General features: G+C 39.5%; 1 protein-coding gene across 2 annotated transcripts in view; it reads right to left on the bottom strand.

Moving 5' to 3' along the window:
• DNAAF9 (dynein axonemal assembly factor 9) overlaps nt 1-15,618 on the bottom strand; it is a 139,253-nt gene that overhangs the window by 60,061 nt on the left and 63,574 nt on the right. Inside the window, exons 11-18 of one of the 2 annotated variants that reach the window (XM_079129142.1) lie at nt 13,214-13,295; nt 11,491-11,545; nt 8,418-8,502; nt 7,128-7,204; nt 4,589-4,633; nt 4,155-4,200; nt 772-883; nt 12-82 (exon numbers count right to left, since the gene is read on the bottom strand). In XM_079129142.1, the coding sequence (XP_078985268.1) occupies nt 12-82; nt 772-883; nt 4,155-4,200; nt 4,589-4,633; nt 7,128-7,204; nt 8,418-8,502; nt 11,491-11,545; nt 13,214-13,295 (573 nt within the window). Of the gene's footprint in view, nt 1-11; nt 83-771; nt 884-4,154; nt 4,201-4,588; nt 4,634-7,127; nt 7,205-8,417; nt 8,506-11,490; nt 11,546-13,213; nt 13,296-15,618 lie in introns of both variants that reach the window. The other variant, XM_079129141.1, reaches the window with a different exon arrangement.

Below are 15,618 nucleotides of genomic sequence, written 5' to 3'. Positions count from 1 at the left end.
ATGATACTGACCAGCCAGGAGCAGAATCTGGGTATGGCGGCTGTCAGGACTATGTAGCTGGTCTCTGTGATAACAGTGCCATCTGCAGGAAGACCATAGACATTCCGGTTACTTACAACTACCTCAGTCCACCTTGTAAGCCCCTTCTCCTTGGGAGCAAAGGTTCCTCTTATTGGTATAAAAAGTCTGATGCCCTCAGAAAATGAGAACTTCCTCATCTGGGTACAGGGAGACTAATAAGTAGATGAAGACAGGTTTCCCTGTGTGATTGAGTATTTTTCAGAACAGATAGAAACACATTTAAATGAAGTATCCTTAATTGGCCCTTTCTTACCTTTACTTTTAATTTTTATCAAGGTAGTACAGGTACTATAGATACACATATTTAAACCAAATAGAACATTATCAGCATTGGATATTATCATTCTTTTAATATTTTTTGCCAACATAATCAACAAAAAACTGTTCCAAATTGCTTCCACTTGATTTCTACTGAGGATGATATCTTCATATATACAAATCTCCCTTTTTTTTTTGTATTTCACTTCTGTGAATAGTCTGTTCATACTTTTTGCCAATTTTCCCACTGGGTAGCATGTCTTTTTCTTATTAATTTACAAGAGCTCTTCATAAGTTTGAATATATACCATTTGTTTATTATAAATATTTTAAATTTTTCATCATTTATACTGATCTTTTCTCTTAGTTTTATGGTTTAATTTGCCAAAATATTTTTTCAGTGTTTGCTTTCTAAAGACCATATATACTTACCCTTTTCTTTAACTAAGATCTGAGATGTCAAAAATGATTCAGAGAAGACCACAGATCCTAAACACCCTCTTCCTCCCAGCAAATCAGGAATGTCATAGACAGTCATACTTGCCTGTATCAAGTGAGAAACCAGAGTTATAACAGTTTCCAGCCTAACACCTTCAGGGAGAGATCCCTAAGATACAGGTCACAAAATACTGCTTTAAAGCACATGCAAAAATATACTGGAAAGTTTCTAAGGAAAACTGGAACTATCCTGAAACACACCTTTGAACTGAGGGATAACTTCTGGACCACTCTGGCTTTTTCCCAGAGACACCTGGACTAGAAGGAGAGCATCTTTATGCTTTTATAAAGGCCCTCAAAGTGTTATTCTATGAGTTTTCTAAGAGGCAACACAGCCTTTTTTTTTTTTTTTTTTTAATGGAGCCTCACTATGTTGCCCAGACTGGTCTCAAAGTTGCAATCCTCCTGCCTCAGTCTCCCAAGGATCTGGAATTAGAGGTGCTTTCATTCTTAACTATGACTGGCTCCCAGCCTATCAGAGTTTGTGGTGTTTCCTCTAAGTTTCTGTACACACTAAGCTTCACACCCCCACACTATCACGCCCTGTCCAGTGGTTTACATTTGAGTTCTGAACAAGCCTGGAAAGGCTGTCATTCATTTGGCATACACGTCTTCATGGATATTTGTGTGTACATTTCAGTACATATCCTTTCAGTCCATTATTGCACATTACTATCCTTGCATGGGGCCCCTGACCTCCCTCTTAAGACAGGGACCAAAAAATGGGACACTTGAAGAAATCGCTGGATTCTTTTGTTTTGTTTTGTTCTAACACTAGAGACTAGTGTCACACATTATCACTGAGCTACATTGCTACATGCCCAGTTCCTCTTATTTTGAGAGAGGGTCTTGACAAGTTGTTAAGGGTACTGCTAAATTGCTGAGGTTGGTCTTGAACTTGTGATCCTCCTGCTTCAGCCTCCCAAGTTGCTAGGATTACAGGTGTGCACCATGGTATCCAGCTAGAAACTACTGGATTCTTGAATAAAAGAAAATAAAGAAGACAGAAGGGTTGAAAAGAAAAAAACACAATCAAAGCCAAGTCCCTGACTTTCCAAACTGTCATGATAATAGGGGGATAGGGGGAACATAGAAGTGGCAAATAGATTTTAATGTCTAAATTAATTTTCTGATTAAGCTTGATAACTGGAAGGTTTATTTAAAAATCTCAAAGGATTTTGAGCATCTGATGACACAAAGTTTTCCTGGTTACATGGTCCTTTTTTTTAAAATTTTTTTTAGATGTTGATAGATCTTTATTTTATTCATTTATTTATATGTAGTGCTGAGAATTGAACCCAGGGCCTCACACATGCTAGGCAAGCGCTCTACCACTGGGTCACAACCTCAGCCCATAAATGTTCCTTCTTAAGTGACAATGGGAATCCTATTTCTTTCTTCTTTGGTTTCCAGATCAATCAAGTAGACAGATCCTGTGGCTTTCTGATCCTTCACTTTCATATCTGGCCACTGGTATTAAGGAAGGGGAAAGAGGGCATTGAAAAGAATACAGGTAATGTTTATTGGACACTTGCCATGTATTTATCACTATGTAGCATGGGGTGAGAAAAAAATACAACATGGTACCTATCTTCAGGAAATCCATAATGTGTAGCTGCAGAGACAAGAGCTTACAGAAAAGTCATATGACATATTAGTTCAGAATTAGTTCCTAATTTACATGGCACAAACTGCAAATCCTATAAGAACACAGTACTTGTAGGAAGAAATCAATAGGGAATGCCTCAAGGAAAAGGCAGAACTTCATTTCTGCCTGATCCTGGAAAGAAAGCATAAATTTTCTGCCTCTTCTTTCTTATTTAATTAGCTGCTAATAAATTCATACTTAAAAAAAAATGAGATAGGGCCTCACTATGTTGCCTAAGCTGGCCTTGAATTCTTGGGCTCAAGCAATCCTCCTGCCTCAATCTCCTAAGTAGCTGGGACTATGGTAACACTGCATTGTGTCCAGCTTTCAACACATACTTAACACAAGAATATGATTCTACTGAGCTCCTAGACATACTATTGTGCAAAGCACCTTCCAAAGCACTGTACAAGAATCCAAGGACAGAAGCCAGGAAATTGAAGTTTAGCAAGGAGACAAAGTATTATCACCTCAGTGTCATAAAGTATTTCACAATATCTTGATGTCACAAAAAAGTCTAAATTAGTTCTAAGAGAACAACACCACAAAATGCTGACAGGGACTAAATACATTATAAAACATTAATTACTGAAAACCTTAAAAAATTACCCTAGTTGGGCTTGGTGGCACACATTTGTAATCCTAGCTATTCAGGAGGCTGAGACAGGAAGATAGCAGGTTTGAGGTCAATCTCAGCAACTAAGCAAGATCCTGTCTCAAAAAATAAAAGGGGCTGTGTGTGCTGGTGCACACCTGTAATCCCAGTGGTTTGGGAGGCTAAGACAGGAGGACTGCAAATTCAAAGCCAGCCTCAGCAACTCAGCAAGGCCCTAAACAACTCAGTGAAACCCTATCTCTAAAAAAAATACAAAAAGGGCTAAGGATGTGCCTCAGTGGTTAAGCACTCCTGGCTTCAATCCCCAGTACCAATAAAATAAAAATAGAATAAAATAAAACAAAAGGGGTTGGGGATGTAGCTCAGTGATAGAATGCCCCTGGGTTCAATCCCCAGTACCACCCCCCACAAAAAAAAAAAAAAAAATTACCCTTGTTGTACTAGTCTCTATAGATGAGAAAACATTACTGACAGCCTTTTGAGCTGCTTTTCCACTGGTAATGGTGATGGGAATGCATCTGCACTAAGTCATCTACGGTTGCCTACTGTGCTGGAATTAAGTGACCACAGAACAAACTCAAGGTATAACTTGTGCACATACATACTTCAACCAGATTCTTGGTTAGATATCCACCATCCTCTAAATCACTGCTTGCCAACCTTCTTCATACCAGTATGCAGTGTATAAATGGAGCACTTGGCTTGTGGCTGAAGCTGGCTTAGAAAATTCTGGTTCCCCCAGGCCATGCCATCCCATCCCAGGGACCAATATTTCAGCATTTCTCTAATCTATTTCACCCCACTTCTTTGGAGACCCAGGTCTTCATTGATTATTGTTTGTTTAATGGATCTTTCCAGTTCCCTGTTAAGGGCATCAACTCAAGTCTTGGAATGCAAACAAGCCACTAAAACCTGTTGGTCCATTGTCCTTGGCTCACATGAGATCAGTACAGTCTCAGCTACTTGGACACCCCAACCTATTCCCCCTCACCCCTTGCAGGTGTCACTCTACAGGTCATTCCCAGCCAGCTGATGTATAATAGCTCTATTTACCGTTTTCACAAAGGATAAGCTATCTTCACCCTCCAGAGGCACAATTCTGTAAGAGGAAAGATATGGGAGGCAAACATTTTTAACTGCACCAAAAATTATAATGTTTGTTTTTCAATTTGGTAACAACTCACAGACTTAGATTTCTCTCAGGGATTTTCAAAACACTGGGGTGCCAGTATACAGAATTAACATGTGGGTCACTGGAGTGAATTAGGTCCCTTCCTCATCCCTGCCCCTCAGCCTTCAGTGGGAAGCACTCAGAGTGCAGGGGTTCAGATGAGTACAGCCAGCCTGAACCCAAGTCTGGAGTGGTACCTTGGCTAGGGATGGAACTATGAGAAGACCAATAAAGGCAGCAGCTACAAGGCAGTCTCTTCTCTCTTTATGCTCCTCAACTTACCCCATGGAATAAGACACTACAATCACACACTCACCTTCCCTGATTATTCACAGCATGTATATGAAAAGCCATCTTGGAGCTGTAGACCAAAACCAAAACACAACAGAAGTCAGTCTGTTTTTGCTGACTACTGGGATGGAATCTTCCCCAGACACTTGCTTCTGCAGTGTACATGTACTAGACTTTCAAGGCCACACAGCAAGTGTGTGTTATCCTAACTTTACACAGATTTACCTCAGCTATTTTAGATACCTCTTCCAGGGTCTCATGCCATCAAAAGGTGTGGAGCCAGTATCTGACCCCAGGCCCTGCCTGTTGGATCTCAAGGGCTATCTTGACTCTTGCTTCAGAGCAAGAGAAAATGCCCATTGTAGATTGCCTGTGGCCCTCTACTGGCATGAGACTTCTGCCCCTCAGCCTCCATGTACTGTCCTGAACCTTCTGTTCTTCACCAACTTGAATCAAACTGCCAGTCTTGTTCTACATCCCAGCAGAGACCATATCTCGGCTACTCACATTCAGTTGCTATGGAGCCACAGGCAGGGCCAGGTCTTCAGAGTTGAGGAATAACCAGAAAACCCTTCTGGCTTATTCTTTGTAAAATAAAGTTTCTAAATAGTGTAAGCTGAATTTCACACCTTAATAAGTACTAGTTAGTAACACATTAACTTCAGTGTACATTCATGGCTCCCTCAACTTTTCTCTCTAGGGAGAAGATCTGTTAATGTGATGCAGTGTTGAGTCCCTTTGTAGAGGGAAACGAGTGGGGCTCTAGATGAAGGACTGTCCCTGGGACTCTCCTCCCATTACTCAGTGTTTTCTCCTTATGCCTTCCTCCAACTAGAGTGATACACTCAGGCTTAAGAAGTTTGGGGATTGAGAAGTGGCCTGGAAAAAATTCCAAGACAATGGAGAAGTAGAATGACTATTTCAACCAAGTTCACTACAATAGTGACTAAGATCTACATGCCTAAACACTCTGTAAGACAGGCAGTCTGGCAATGGAGTTGTGGCTCAGTGGTAGAGTGCTTGCCTGGCATGTGTGAGGTCTTAGTCACATAACACCTCATATTTTTCTTGGTTGTTCTTAGCACTTTGATCCTCTAATTTCAACAAAAATCCTGGTTGAGGCAACAAATATAAATAAATAAAATTAAAACGATTCACTGACAACTAAAAAAATATTTTAAAAGAAGAAAAGATAGGCAGTTTCAGGAAACAGATATAGAAGTTGCCTATCTTGCCTAACATGGCATAGCCAGAAAGTGAAGGAGTTTTCATAAACCAAGGCCTCACAGGAACAGACAGTGCAGAGCAGCACTACCTGTCCTCTTCCATGGCCAAAATACTAAGACCCAGAACATCCAGGGGAAAGGAAATCTGAAGCAAATTATAAGCCTTGTACCACTAAGTTCCAGATCTTCTGGAGCTGCAGAAATAGAATTCTTTTTGTTTGATCAACTGACAGATATATCTATTGAATGCTCCTTCTCTTTATCCATGGTTGTAGGTATTAGAAAACATGGGTCATGGAGTGGAGACATGATAGCACACCCCAGAAATGTGTATTCATTCTTCCTTCCTTCCTATCTATCTATTCTGCAATGCTAGGGACTGAAATCTATCTGAAATCTATCTATTTATTTTGAAGTGCTGGGGCCTGAACCCAGAGCTTTGCACATGCTAGGGAAGCAAAGCTCTCTACCTCAGCACCTTATCCTCAAGCTCCAGAAGGTTTTGTTTGTTTGTTTTGTTGTGTTTTGGGGATTTTGTTTTGTTTTGTTTTGTGTTGTGTTTTTAAGGTACAAGGGAAACCCAGGAATGCTCTACCACTGAGCTACATCCCCAAGCCATTTCTTATTTTATTTTTTAAATTTTGAGATACAGTCTCATTAAGTTGCCTTGCTGGCCTTGAACTTGCAATCTTGCACTTCAGCCTCCTGAGTTGCAGGGATTACAGTATTCTTAAACTCTCCAATACTGATGTCTTCTGTACCCTTTGCATCAAAGTACACAAAAGTGATCCTCCTGTGGGGTGGGGGTTAAGTGGACTGAGTTCATGAAGATTTAGCTCTGGACAAAGCCCATATAAGGGATGCACAGCGACATGCTGGGAGATGTGATGGAAGGTTGCAAGAAGTCATATTTCTAGATGACCTAGACCCACAACTCAGGGTTTCTATCACCTAAGAGGCAGATCAGGCCCACAGCAAGTCTCTTCTAGGCAGTGACTATCAAATCTCTCTCAGGTCCCTGATTTTACCTTTCTAATTTTATTTTGGAACTGGACCTATGAGGTCTCCTAAGTTTCTAGTATGAATCTGTCTCACATTCTAGCCTCAAAACACATACAACTCTTCCTCATATGGATCCTCTGTTTTTGGTTCTTAGCTTCTCAAATAAAGGCCTAATATAAGCATGAGCAATTCTCCTTCATATATATCATTATTTTATTGGAACATTTCTCAAAGGGAAGATGGAATATAAATTACAAGAGACAAGAGTATTTTAGAAAACAAACCAAAAAATTCATTGTAAAAAAAAAAAATCATCGACCATCGACCATTGCTTACCATAGGGCTGTCTTAAACTGAACCAGCTCAAAGGAATCTAACTCAGATACCAGAGTCTGCTCTGCTACCTCCTTTGCCTGTCAAAAGAATTAGAGAGAGAGAGAGAGAATATGAATCAGCTTTCAAGCAGTAAAAAATACATGTATTACTATAGGAAGGGACCTTCTAACAGTTGGCAGGTGCCCCCTATATAACTACTCTGTATATGTTAAGACACTAAAGTATAAGCATCATGTCAAGGGAAACAGGTCCCTGCTTTCTTCAGGCTCACAGGAAAAAAACAAAACAAAAAAATTGCTTTCAGGCAGGTGGACACCTGATCTGCCAGAGAGAGGTAAGCAGCTAGGGTGATGCTGGTGGTATGTTAAGTCTGGAAAAGGGCTCCCCTCTCCCCTGACTCTAGGAAAGGGACCGCTGCCCTTAGTTCCTGCCAGATACTAAGAATATTCTAATATAGTATATTCTAGTAGAATATTCTAGTAGCTACAGTTACAAAAGATCAGTTAGAAAACAAAGGTGTGAGAACAGACTGAAGGACATTCCATGACTTTGCATAGGCCCTCTGCTATGGTAGCAGTTAAAGGGTTGAACAATTCCCCATCAGTACCAGGATTTCAGGATTCAAGTTGAATGAGGAGGGGAGACAGCAAGGAGCTGGTGACTACGGCTATGGTCTTTCTCACATCTACATCACATACAACCTTTCCAATGTCAACTGGCTTCCTTCGGGAAAGGTCCCACTGGCATTGGGAGGCACCAAGCCGACTCTTCTCATCTACTTACTGGGTCAGATTTAGGAATCCAACTCAGCAAGGCAGGTTAACCATAAAACATCAAGGAAGAAAATGATCAGAGAGCAAGAACATGCATGCTTGTCTAGGAAAGGCGAGTCAGATTTTCTAGATTATAGTTGATTTTTTAAACACTGAATTATAGGAAACCAAACTCAGTAGCTCAAAACAAACTTATCTATTAAAATTCATAGCAGAATAATCTACATTTAACTTCTAAAAGCATTCTGTTTAAACTCTTAACAGAACGATGTACTATAGAATGACTTTAACAGAATCAGATGTCTACAAAGTGCTGATTAGCTGTCACTGATAAAACAACAGCAGCATGGCTATAGGCAACAGAAGTTCAGCACTCCACAGGCATTTCTGCCTGGTGCCATTGCGGTCCAAGTTCACACAAAAGTGAGAACTCCAAAATGTTCAAAGACAAACAAATGGATAGAATGCTTTAAATTAAATAATGACTATAGAAAGAGAAACATGGTATTTAAATTACCTTTGTTAGACTGGAAGCTTTAGCATAACATGCAATGCCAGCCAAAACAGCCTCAATAACAGCAGCATATATCTGGGACAAGAGCCTACTTTAAAAACAAAAAGTAACTGTTAACTATAGTAAGGTAAGTTTTCATCATAAGTTGCATGCATGTAAACAGTAGTCTCCAAGGAAATGATTTTTAAACAGAATGAGAAAAGTACAAAAAATGGAACTCACTGAAAAAGGAAACTAACTTATTGAAAAACAGAACTCTTAAGTCACATGCCTGTTTGATTTATACTTTACTCTTATTAAATCATCTTAAAGTCAGCTCTTCTGAACTCTGCTCAAAAGTCCAACCCTCCCTTAGTAGGCTCCCTGAGCACTGTATGTGTAGGAGCAGCTACCCACAGATCAAGAATCTCTTCAGTGCAATGATACACACTTGCAGCTTTTCCAGGGACCAGTCACACCACACCTTCATGCTGAACACTAGCTGCTACAGAACCCCAGGGAAGGAGCCAGTAGGAAGCAAGAGAGATTTTCTGGTTGAAGAGAGTTAAATACAGATTAAACAAAGGCAGGCTACTCTCTAAACAGCCTGCCTGATCAAAAGAATAAAGAATGCTTCTGAGGGGATCTCTCACCTTCCCCTAAAAGTTTGGTCTTTCTGATTTTTCACTTCCCAAAGCCATTATAAAAAGGTCTTCTTTGCTAGACTGAGACTTCCACGAAGGTCTTCAGAAAACCCAAGTCTGGTTTCCTTTATGGAAGGGTTTCTCAAACTTGGTATTTTGGGCTAGATAATTCTTTGTTGTGGGATGTGTGCAGCATCCCTCCACCTCTACTACTTGACACCAATAGCACCTTCCAGTTGTGACAATGAAGTATCTTCAGACCTTGTCAAATGTGCCCAGGGTTGGGGAACAGGGGTATGAGGCAGAATTGCCCTTGGTAGGGAACGACTGCTTTACAGGAAGGAGGCCCAGGCTCTTCTCGTTAGGATACTTATGGAGAAAAGGGGCTCAACCACAAGGCAAGGGCTCATCCCAAAAGCAAGGGGAGGTGCCTGGCAAGGAACTGACATAGTCTCACAAAGAATATGTCTATTTTTAAGCCTATGAGCCTCCTATAACAGGAAAGAGGAAAGCAACAGCAATCCAAAAGTGGACAGAAACACAAAAGTAATGTGGTCTAATTCTCTTTAGAATTACGGAAACACGCAGAGCCTCTAGAGGTAAAGTAGGCTAAGGGCACAGAAATTCATGGCATTCCTGAACTCAGGTCTACTCTCAGCTGGTGCCTTCTTGCTGTGACACACTCATCCTGCCATCCTCTTCCTGCCATCCTGGGTTCCTGCATCACACTTCCCTTTCACAGTCAAGGGATTTTAGTCGGGTTGAAAAAGAAAAAGGGGAGAGAGTGTTCCATAGCAAAATGACAGCTTCAGAGAGTAACATATCCTGAAGATTGCTAGCCAGAGCAGAGGGTCTGCCTAGTAGGAAGGGGCCTGGCCAGGGACACTGTCAATGAGCTTTGCAACTTCCAGATGAGACCAGAAAAATTCTCCGTATCACCACACTTGGGTAAAGTTTTATAAAGGTCAACCCCAAACATATGTAAAGATATCCCCTTCCCTGGCTTGTCCAACACTAGTCAGCTTCCCTTCCTGGCCTTCTCTTACACAGATCCTAAGATAAGAGCTCAATACATAGGCCAATACCTGGTTACTGACCCTTAAAATGGCTTGGGTAGTACTGCTGTTTCCTTCACTATGACTCCACAAGGCCCAAGTTCCACTAGCTCTGTGATTTACCACATCTCCTGACTTGGGTACAAGTACTTCTCAAAAACAGGCCCCAATGCAGGGCACCAATGAATTTGGTTTAGGCACAATATCTAAGGGTCTCCAGAATGAGGATCCTGGGCAGTGGCTAAGCACATCTGTTATGGAAGCACAAGCAGGCACAAAGCACGACTACATCCACCAACATATGAGAAAATGGTTCACTTGCTGCTAGTGAAGAAAACCTGCAAAAAATCTATAAAGGTATTATAATTACAGTTAAGAGTCTCATGCTCAGGCTGGGGTTGTGGCTCAGCAGAAGACCGGCACTTGTGAAGCACTGGGTTCAATCCTCAGAACCACACAAAAATAAATAAATAAAATAGAGGTAACTTTGTCCATTTACAATGTAAAAAAATTCAAAAACAAAAATCTCATGCTTTACTGAACAAGCTAGCTGAGCAACCACAATTACAGTTAAGTAAACCTAAATGCATATTGTTTTTGTTTTTTGGTCATTGTTTGTTTGTTACAGAACAAGACTCTATTGGGACTTCCTGAAGGGAGATGCAACACTTACCTGTGCTATGCTTTTCCTAGTACAGGTTTGTGGGCCCTGACCTAGAGATTCTGATTCAATGGATATGAAAATGAGTAAGGGGAACCTGTACTTAAAAAAAGATCCTTAGATAATTCTTTCTGGCTTGTCACTGCTGGCCTTTAAGAAGCATTGGTGGTCAGAAGAACTTTATTATGATCATATTTCTGAAGGAGTATGCTTTTGGGAACTCAGTAGTTTCAACACTAATAACTTTATTTCCTATCTTTGGTTTTCTGCTGTATGTAAAGAGAGGGGTCATCATTAGTAGGCCTTTCAGACTGCAGCTCTGTTCTACCAGCCTGGGTGTCAGGTTCAGAAAACATACTTCTCAGGCCACATGGAGTTCCACAAAGAATCTTCCAATGTATTTCAGGATATTTTACTTTTAGATAAGCTCCCAATTAAAAATGCACTATGCAGAAAACATATGAAGGGAAGTTATGTCATGTAAATGCATGGATGTACAGATAGGAAGACTCTCAGTTCCAGAAAGAAGAGCAGATGGCAAAGCTGGCAGGGTCCTCTGACATGGATTCCAAGCTGACAGACAGGTGCTAGGGACCACCTGGAAAACCATGTAGCAATGTCCACTTCATAACCAGATGTCCTAATCAGTGATGATCTCAATAGGAAGTACATAGAACAGCCACAACTGAGAAATGCGATTTTAAAAAAGAAAAAATAAGATAAATATGAAGACCTACATTTGTTCAGTTTTCTTGGGCAGCTTGTCATTCTTTCGCAGCTTGTCACTGCCACCTGTAAAAGAACACGGTTTAAGAATGTGACCAGAGCACAGAATATGCAAATACTATACAAGAAAGTAGAAGTGATCTATCTATCTATCTATCTACCTACCTACCTACCTACCTACCAACCATGTTACCCATCATTGAAGCTAGAGGTGCTCTTCCACTGAGATACAACCCTAGTCCTTCTTATTTTTTCATTTTGAGAGAGGATCTCAGTAAGTTGCTGAGACTGGACTCCAACTTGCAATCCTCCTGCATCAGCCTCCCAAGTAGCTATAAATACGAGGGTGTGCCACCTTACCTGCTTAATTTAATTAGAAGACATTATCAAGAACTATATTTTTCTTTTAAGTTAAATACAGTATAAGCACAAACAACAATGGAACCTGTCTTCTCCCATTATCTTTTTGGACCTTCACCCTGACATTTCCTTTTACATCCCAGTTAACATCACTACTAAACACAGGAGATGTGCAGATTCTTAGGCTCCAGAATGTTTATACTTTTAACTTTTTAAACTTTGAGGTAAACAGGTTCAGTTCTGTTTATTTTCTTAATTATCTGACTCGAGATAATTTTTTTACAGGAACAAGACTCTTCATTGGGACTTCCTGAAGGGAAGGGTACTTTTCCAGAGTTTCCTGGCTTATCTGACAACACCCAGGAAAAATATCTGGTTTCTGATACACTATCTTCTGGGTTCACATTCATTCTTTTTTATTTTTTTAAATGTTGATAGACCTTTATTTTATTCCTTTATTTATATGTGGTTCTCTCTCTCTCTTTTTTTTTTTTTTTTTGTGGTGCTGGGGATCGAACCCAGGGCCTTGAGCATGCAAGGCAAGCACTCTACCAACTGAGCTATCTCCCCAGTCCTTCATATGTGGTTCTGAGACTTGAACCCAGTGCCTCACACATGCTAGGCAAGTGCTCTACAACTGAGCTGCAAGCCCAGCCCTGCATTCATTCTTTTTTTAAAAAATTAAAAAATTTTTTTTAGTTGTCAATGGATCTTTCATATTTTTTCTTTTCTTTCTTTCTTTCTTTCTTTTTGTTTTTTTTGGTTGTTGTTGTAGATGGACATGATACCTTTATTTTATTTATTTCTATGTGGTGCTGAGTATCAAACCCAGGGCCTTGCACATGTCAAACAAGTGCTCTCCCACTGACCCATAACTCCAGCCCCCCACAATCACTCTTTCAGTTACTCTCTTTAGAAGCTGGCAGCTTCTGGGTACCCCAGCAAGCAGAGCCTTTTTGGATAGTGCTACAGCATGTGCTGACTTCATAGATACCCTTCTAGTATGGTCCTTTGACACTTTTCTCACAACGGTCAGGTAGGAACCCAGCTGAGTCATTCATATTTCAACTGTCGCCCATATCTTCTGCTATCTCAAACTAGATCATCTTCATTTTGGTCTTCTGACACTGAGTACAGGGTCTTACACACAGTTAGACCTCCAATCCATAGATTGAGTCAATGGTTTTTCTCCTGAAATATTTTGTGAGTAATATGTTAGACACAGCAACTTCCCAGCTACAATCAGAGAAGGAGTCAAGAGTCCCACAGATTGGTATCATAAATTTCTGAGCAAAGTAGTGAATCATATGTTAACTTCTCATTCATGGGAAAAAACTACTAGGTAAGTTGATGAGATGATTCCCAGGGACTTACCCAAATAAGGAATGTGAGTAGCTCCAAAAAAGTAGGTTCTTGAACATGCGAGAGGTCCCTTAGGTGAGACACACTGTGCTACCTGCATTTCAGAAAATATTAAAAATAAAAAAAGGAGCAGAGGCTTAAGTATGAACTGCTAGAGAAACAAAAAGCATATAATCAATTGATATACATTTTATTTTACAAAAACATTATTTTTTTTTTTAAAGAAGTAGAAGAGATCACCTTTAATTTTGCTTTTTCCAAAGGTATCTTCTGTGTGTGTATGTAGGGTCCCCCTGCTCCAACCTTGGCTATAATGTGAGGCTGCTGTCAGTTACTCAGTTAGCTCATCATGCTAATGAATTCACAACTCAGATGAAAAAACAAGAAATGTGCTTGAGTTTTGACTGTCATTAATATTCAATCCAGAACTTTCACATAAAGGCCTTTGCCCACATGACAGGCAGAGACATGGGGGAAGCTACAAATTCAGGAAACCCAGGTCCCCACCTTCATTTGGATTTCATCTCTGTATATAGCCCTTGTAGAAAAGAAAGTAAGTTCTTCCTAGGTTTTCAGATTTATATTATTATTCCCTGTTAAGTTATGCATTTATACAGAGATAGAAATGGATGTCCAATATCTCATGTGCATTCCTAGGAGAGCAGGTACAAAATACAAAAGTGTATCATAAAAACTAAAGAAATGTAAATTAGTATAATATGTAAAAAGTAGGTGAATATTCATGAGTATTCATTCCTTCTATTCCATTTAAGGAAGTCACACCAGAATACATGGCATTTTCCCATAATACTGTGAATCCAAGTTACAGTTTTGAAATGAGAACTTCCTCTATCTATAATTTACTGAAGTGAATGTGATCAATATTGCCATGACAATGAAGGAAAACTCATGTACCTATTTGTAATTGTTGGCTAATATATTTAATTATCTAGAGCTTTTCCTTAAGCATGTTCCTTGGGTTTCCAAGTTTTTCTATACTAAAGGTTTTTTTTAAAGGTGCCATGTGTTTTAAGTCTGCATCCTTAGGTCATATCATAAATTTGGGTCAGCACATATTAGCATCAGATTTTTCTGAAATTTACTTTAAAAAGAAAATTGATACAATTTCATATAGAATGTAAAATTGCTTAAGTTATCTGGGTTTGCATATTTTACATGGCACTTACTAATCTGTAAATTATTCACAAGTCACACAAATATGGAAAAGATGAGTATATTACCTTGGAATACAGCTGTTTTTTTTCTCTTTACATTTTAGTTTATGAGGATTTTACTGATTCATCATCTTCAAGTTCATTGATTCTTCCTTTGAATATGACTTGTCTATTAATAAACCCATCAAAGGCATTTTTCAATTTCATTACCATGTTTTTTGGTTCAAGTATTTCCTTTTGATTCTTTATTCTTAGAGTTTCCATCTCCCTGCTTAACATATTCACCTATTTCTACATATTGCCTTCTTTTTCCATTAGAGCCCTTCACATATTAATCATAGTTATTTTAAATATGCTGTCTAGCTCAGTGGTACAGCACTTGCATAGCATGTGCAAGGCCCTGGATTCTATCTCCAGGACTGTAAAATAACAAGTTATTATCATCATCATTATTATTTTTGTCTGAAAATTAGAAAATATGTTTGATTCTGATGGTTGCCTTATCTTTTCACACAATTTTTTTTTTTATTGTCTTTTAGAAAGACTTGTGATTTTTTTGTTAAAAGCCAGGCATGTTTTATCAAGTAATAGAAACCAAGGGAAATAAGTCTTTAATATGAGAGTTTAAGTTAACCTGACTAGGAGTTGGGTTCTGTTCAATGTTTTCTGTAGTTCTAAGTGCCAGGTGCTCTGCATTCCTGTACTGTTCTTATATCTGTCTCTATTGTTATCTTTGGATTTCCCTATGAATTCCCCCTTACATAGTCTGTGCCTTGCAGCTCTTCCAGCAATAGCCACCTAATATACTGCAGACCTTTGCAGTGGTGTAATGGGGCAGGGAAAGCATTCTGTAATCTTGTGATTAAATCTCGGTCTTTGAGTGGGACTGTATCTCCAGGCTTTGACCTTTATAAGTGTTTCTTAGCTCTCTTCCCTTTCTCGTAGGTGAGACAGGAAGGCTAGTGTTACAGAGTCAAAGAAACGCCTTTCTCCTAAATGGAATAGGGTTTGGGTAAAATTGTTTATCCTGGAAAGTATGTCTTTGCTATTGAGGCCTTTGTTATTATCTTTCTTATATTTCAAAACAGTTACTCTTCTCTTTACCCTGCCAGTCATGAGAGAATTTTTCTTGTCTCTTCACCATGTGAACCTGTGAGGGTTCTAGAAACATAACCCACGAAAGTGTGAAAATTCTGTGTCTCACAGGAGTTTCTCACTCCCACACTAGTCCACTTTCAAGTC

This window comes from Sciurus vulgaris, assembly GCF_902686455.1.
Source record: "Sciurus vulgaris genome assembly, chromosome: 2".
In the NCBI taxonomy this organism is placed as follows: Eukaryota; Metazoa; Chordata; class Mammalia; order Rodentia; family Sciuridae; genus Sciurus; species Sciurus vulgaris.
This window is presented reverse-complemented; position numbering and strand designations above follow the sequence as displayed.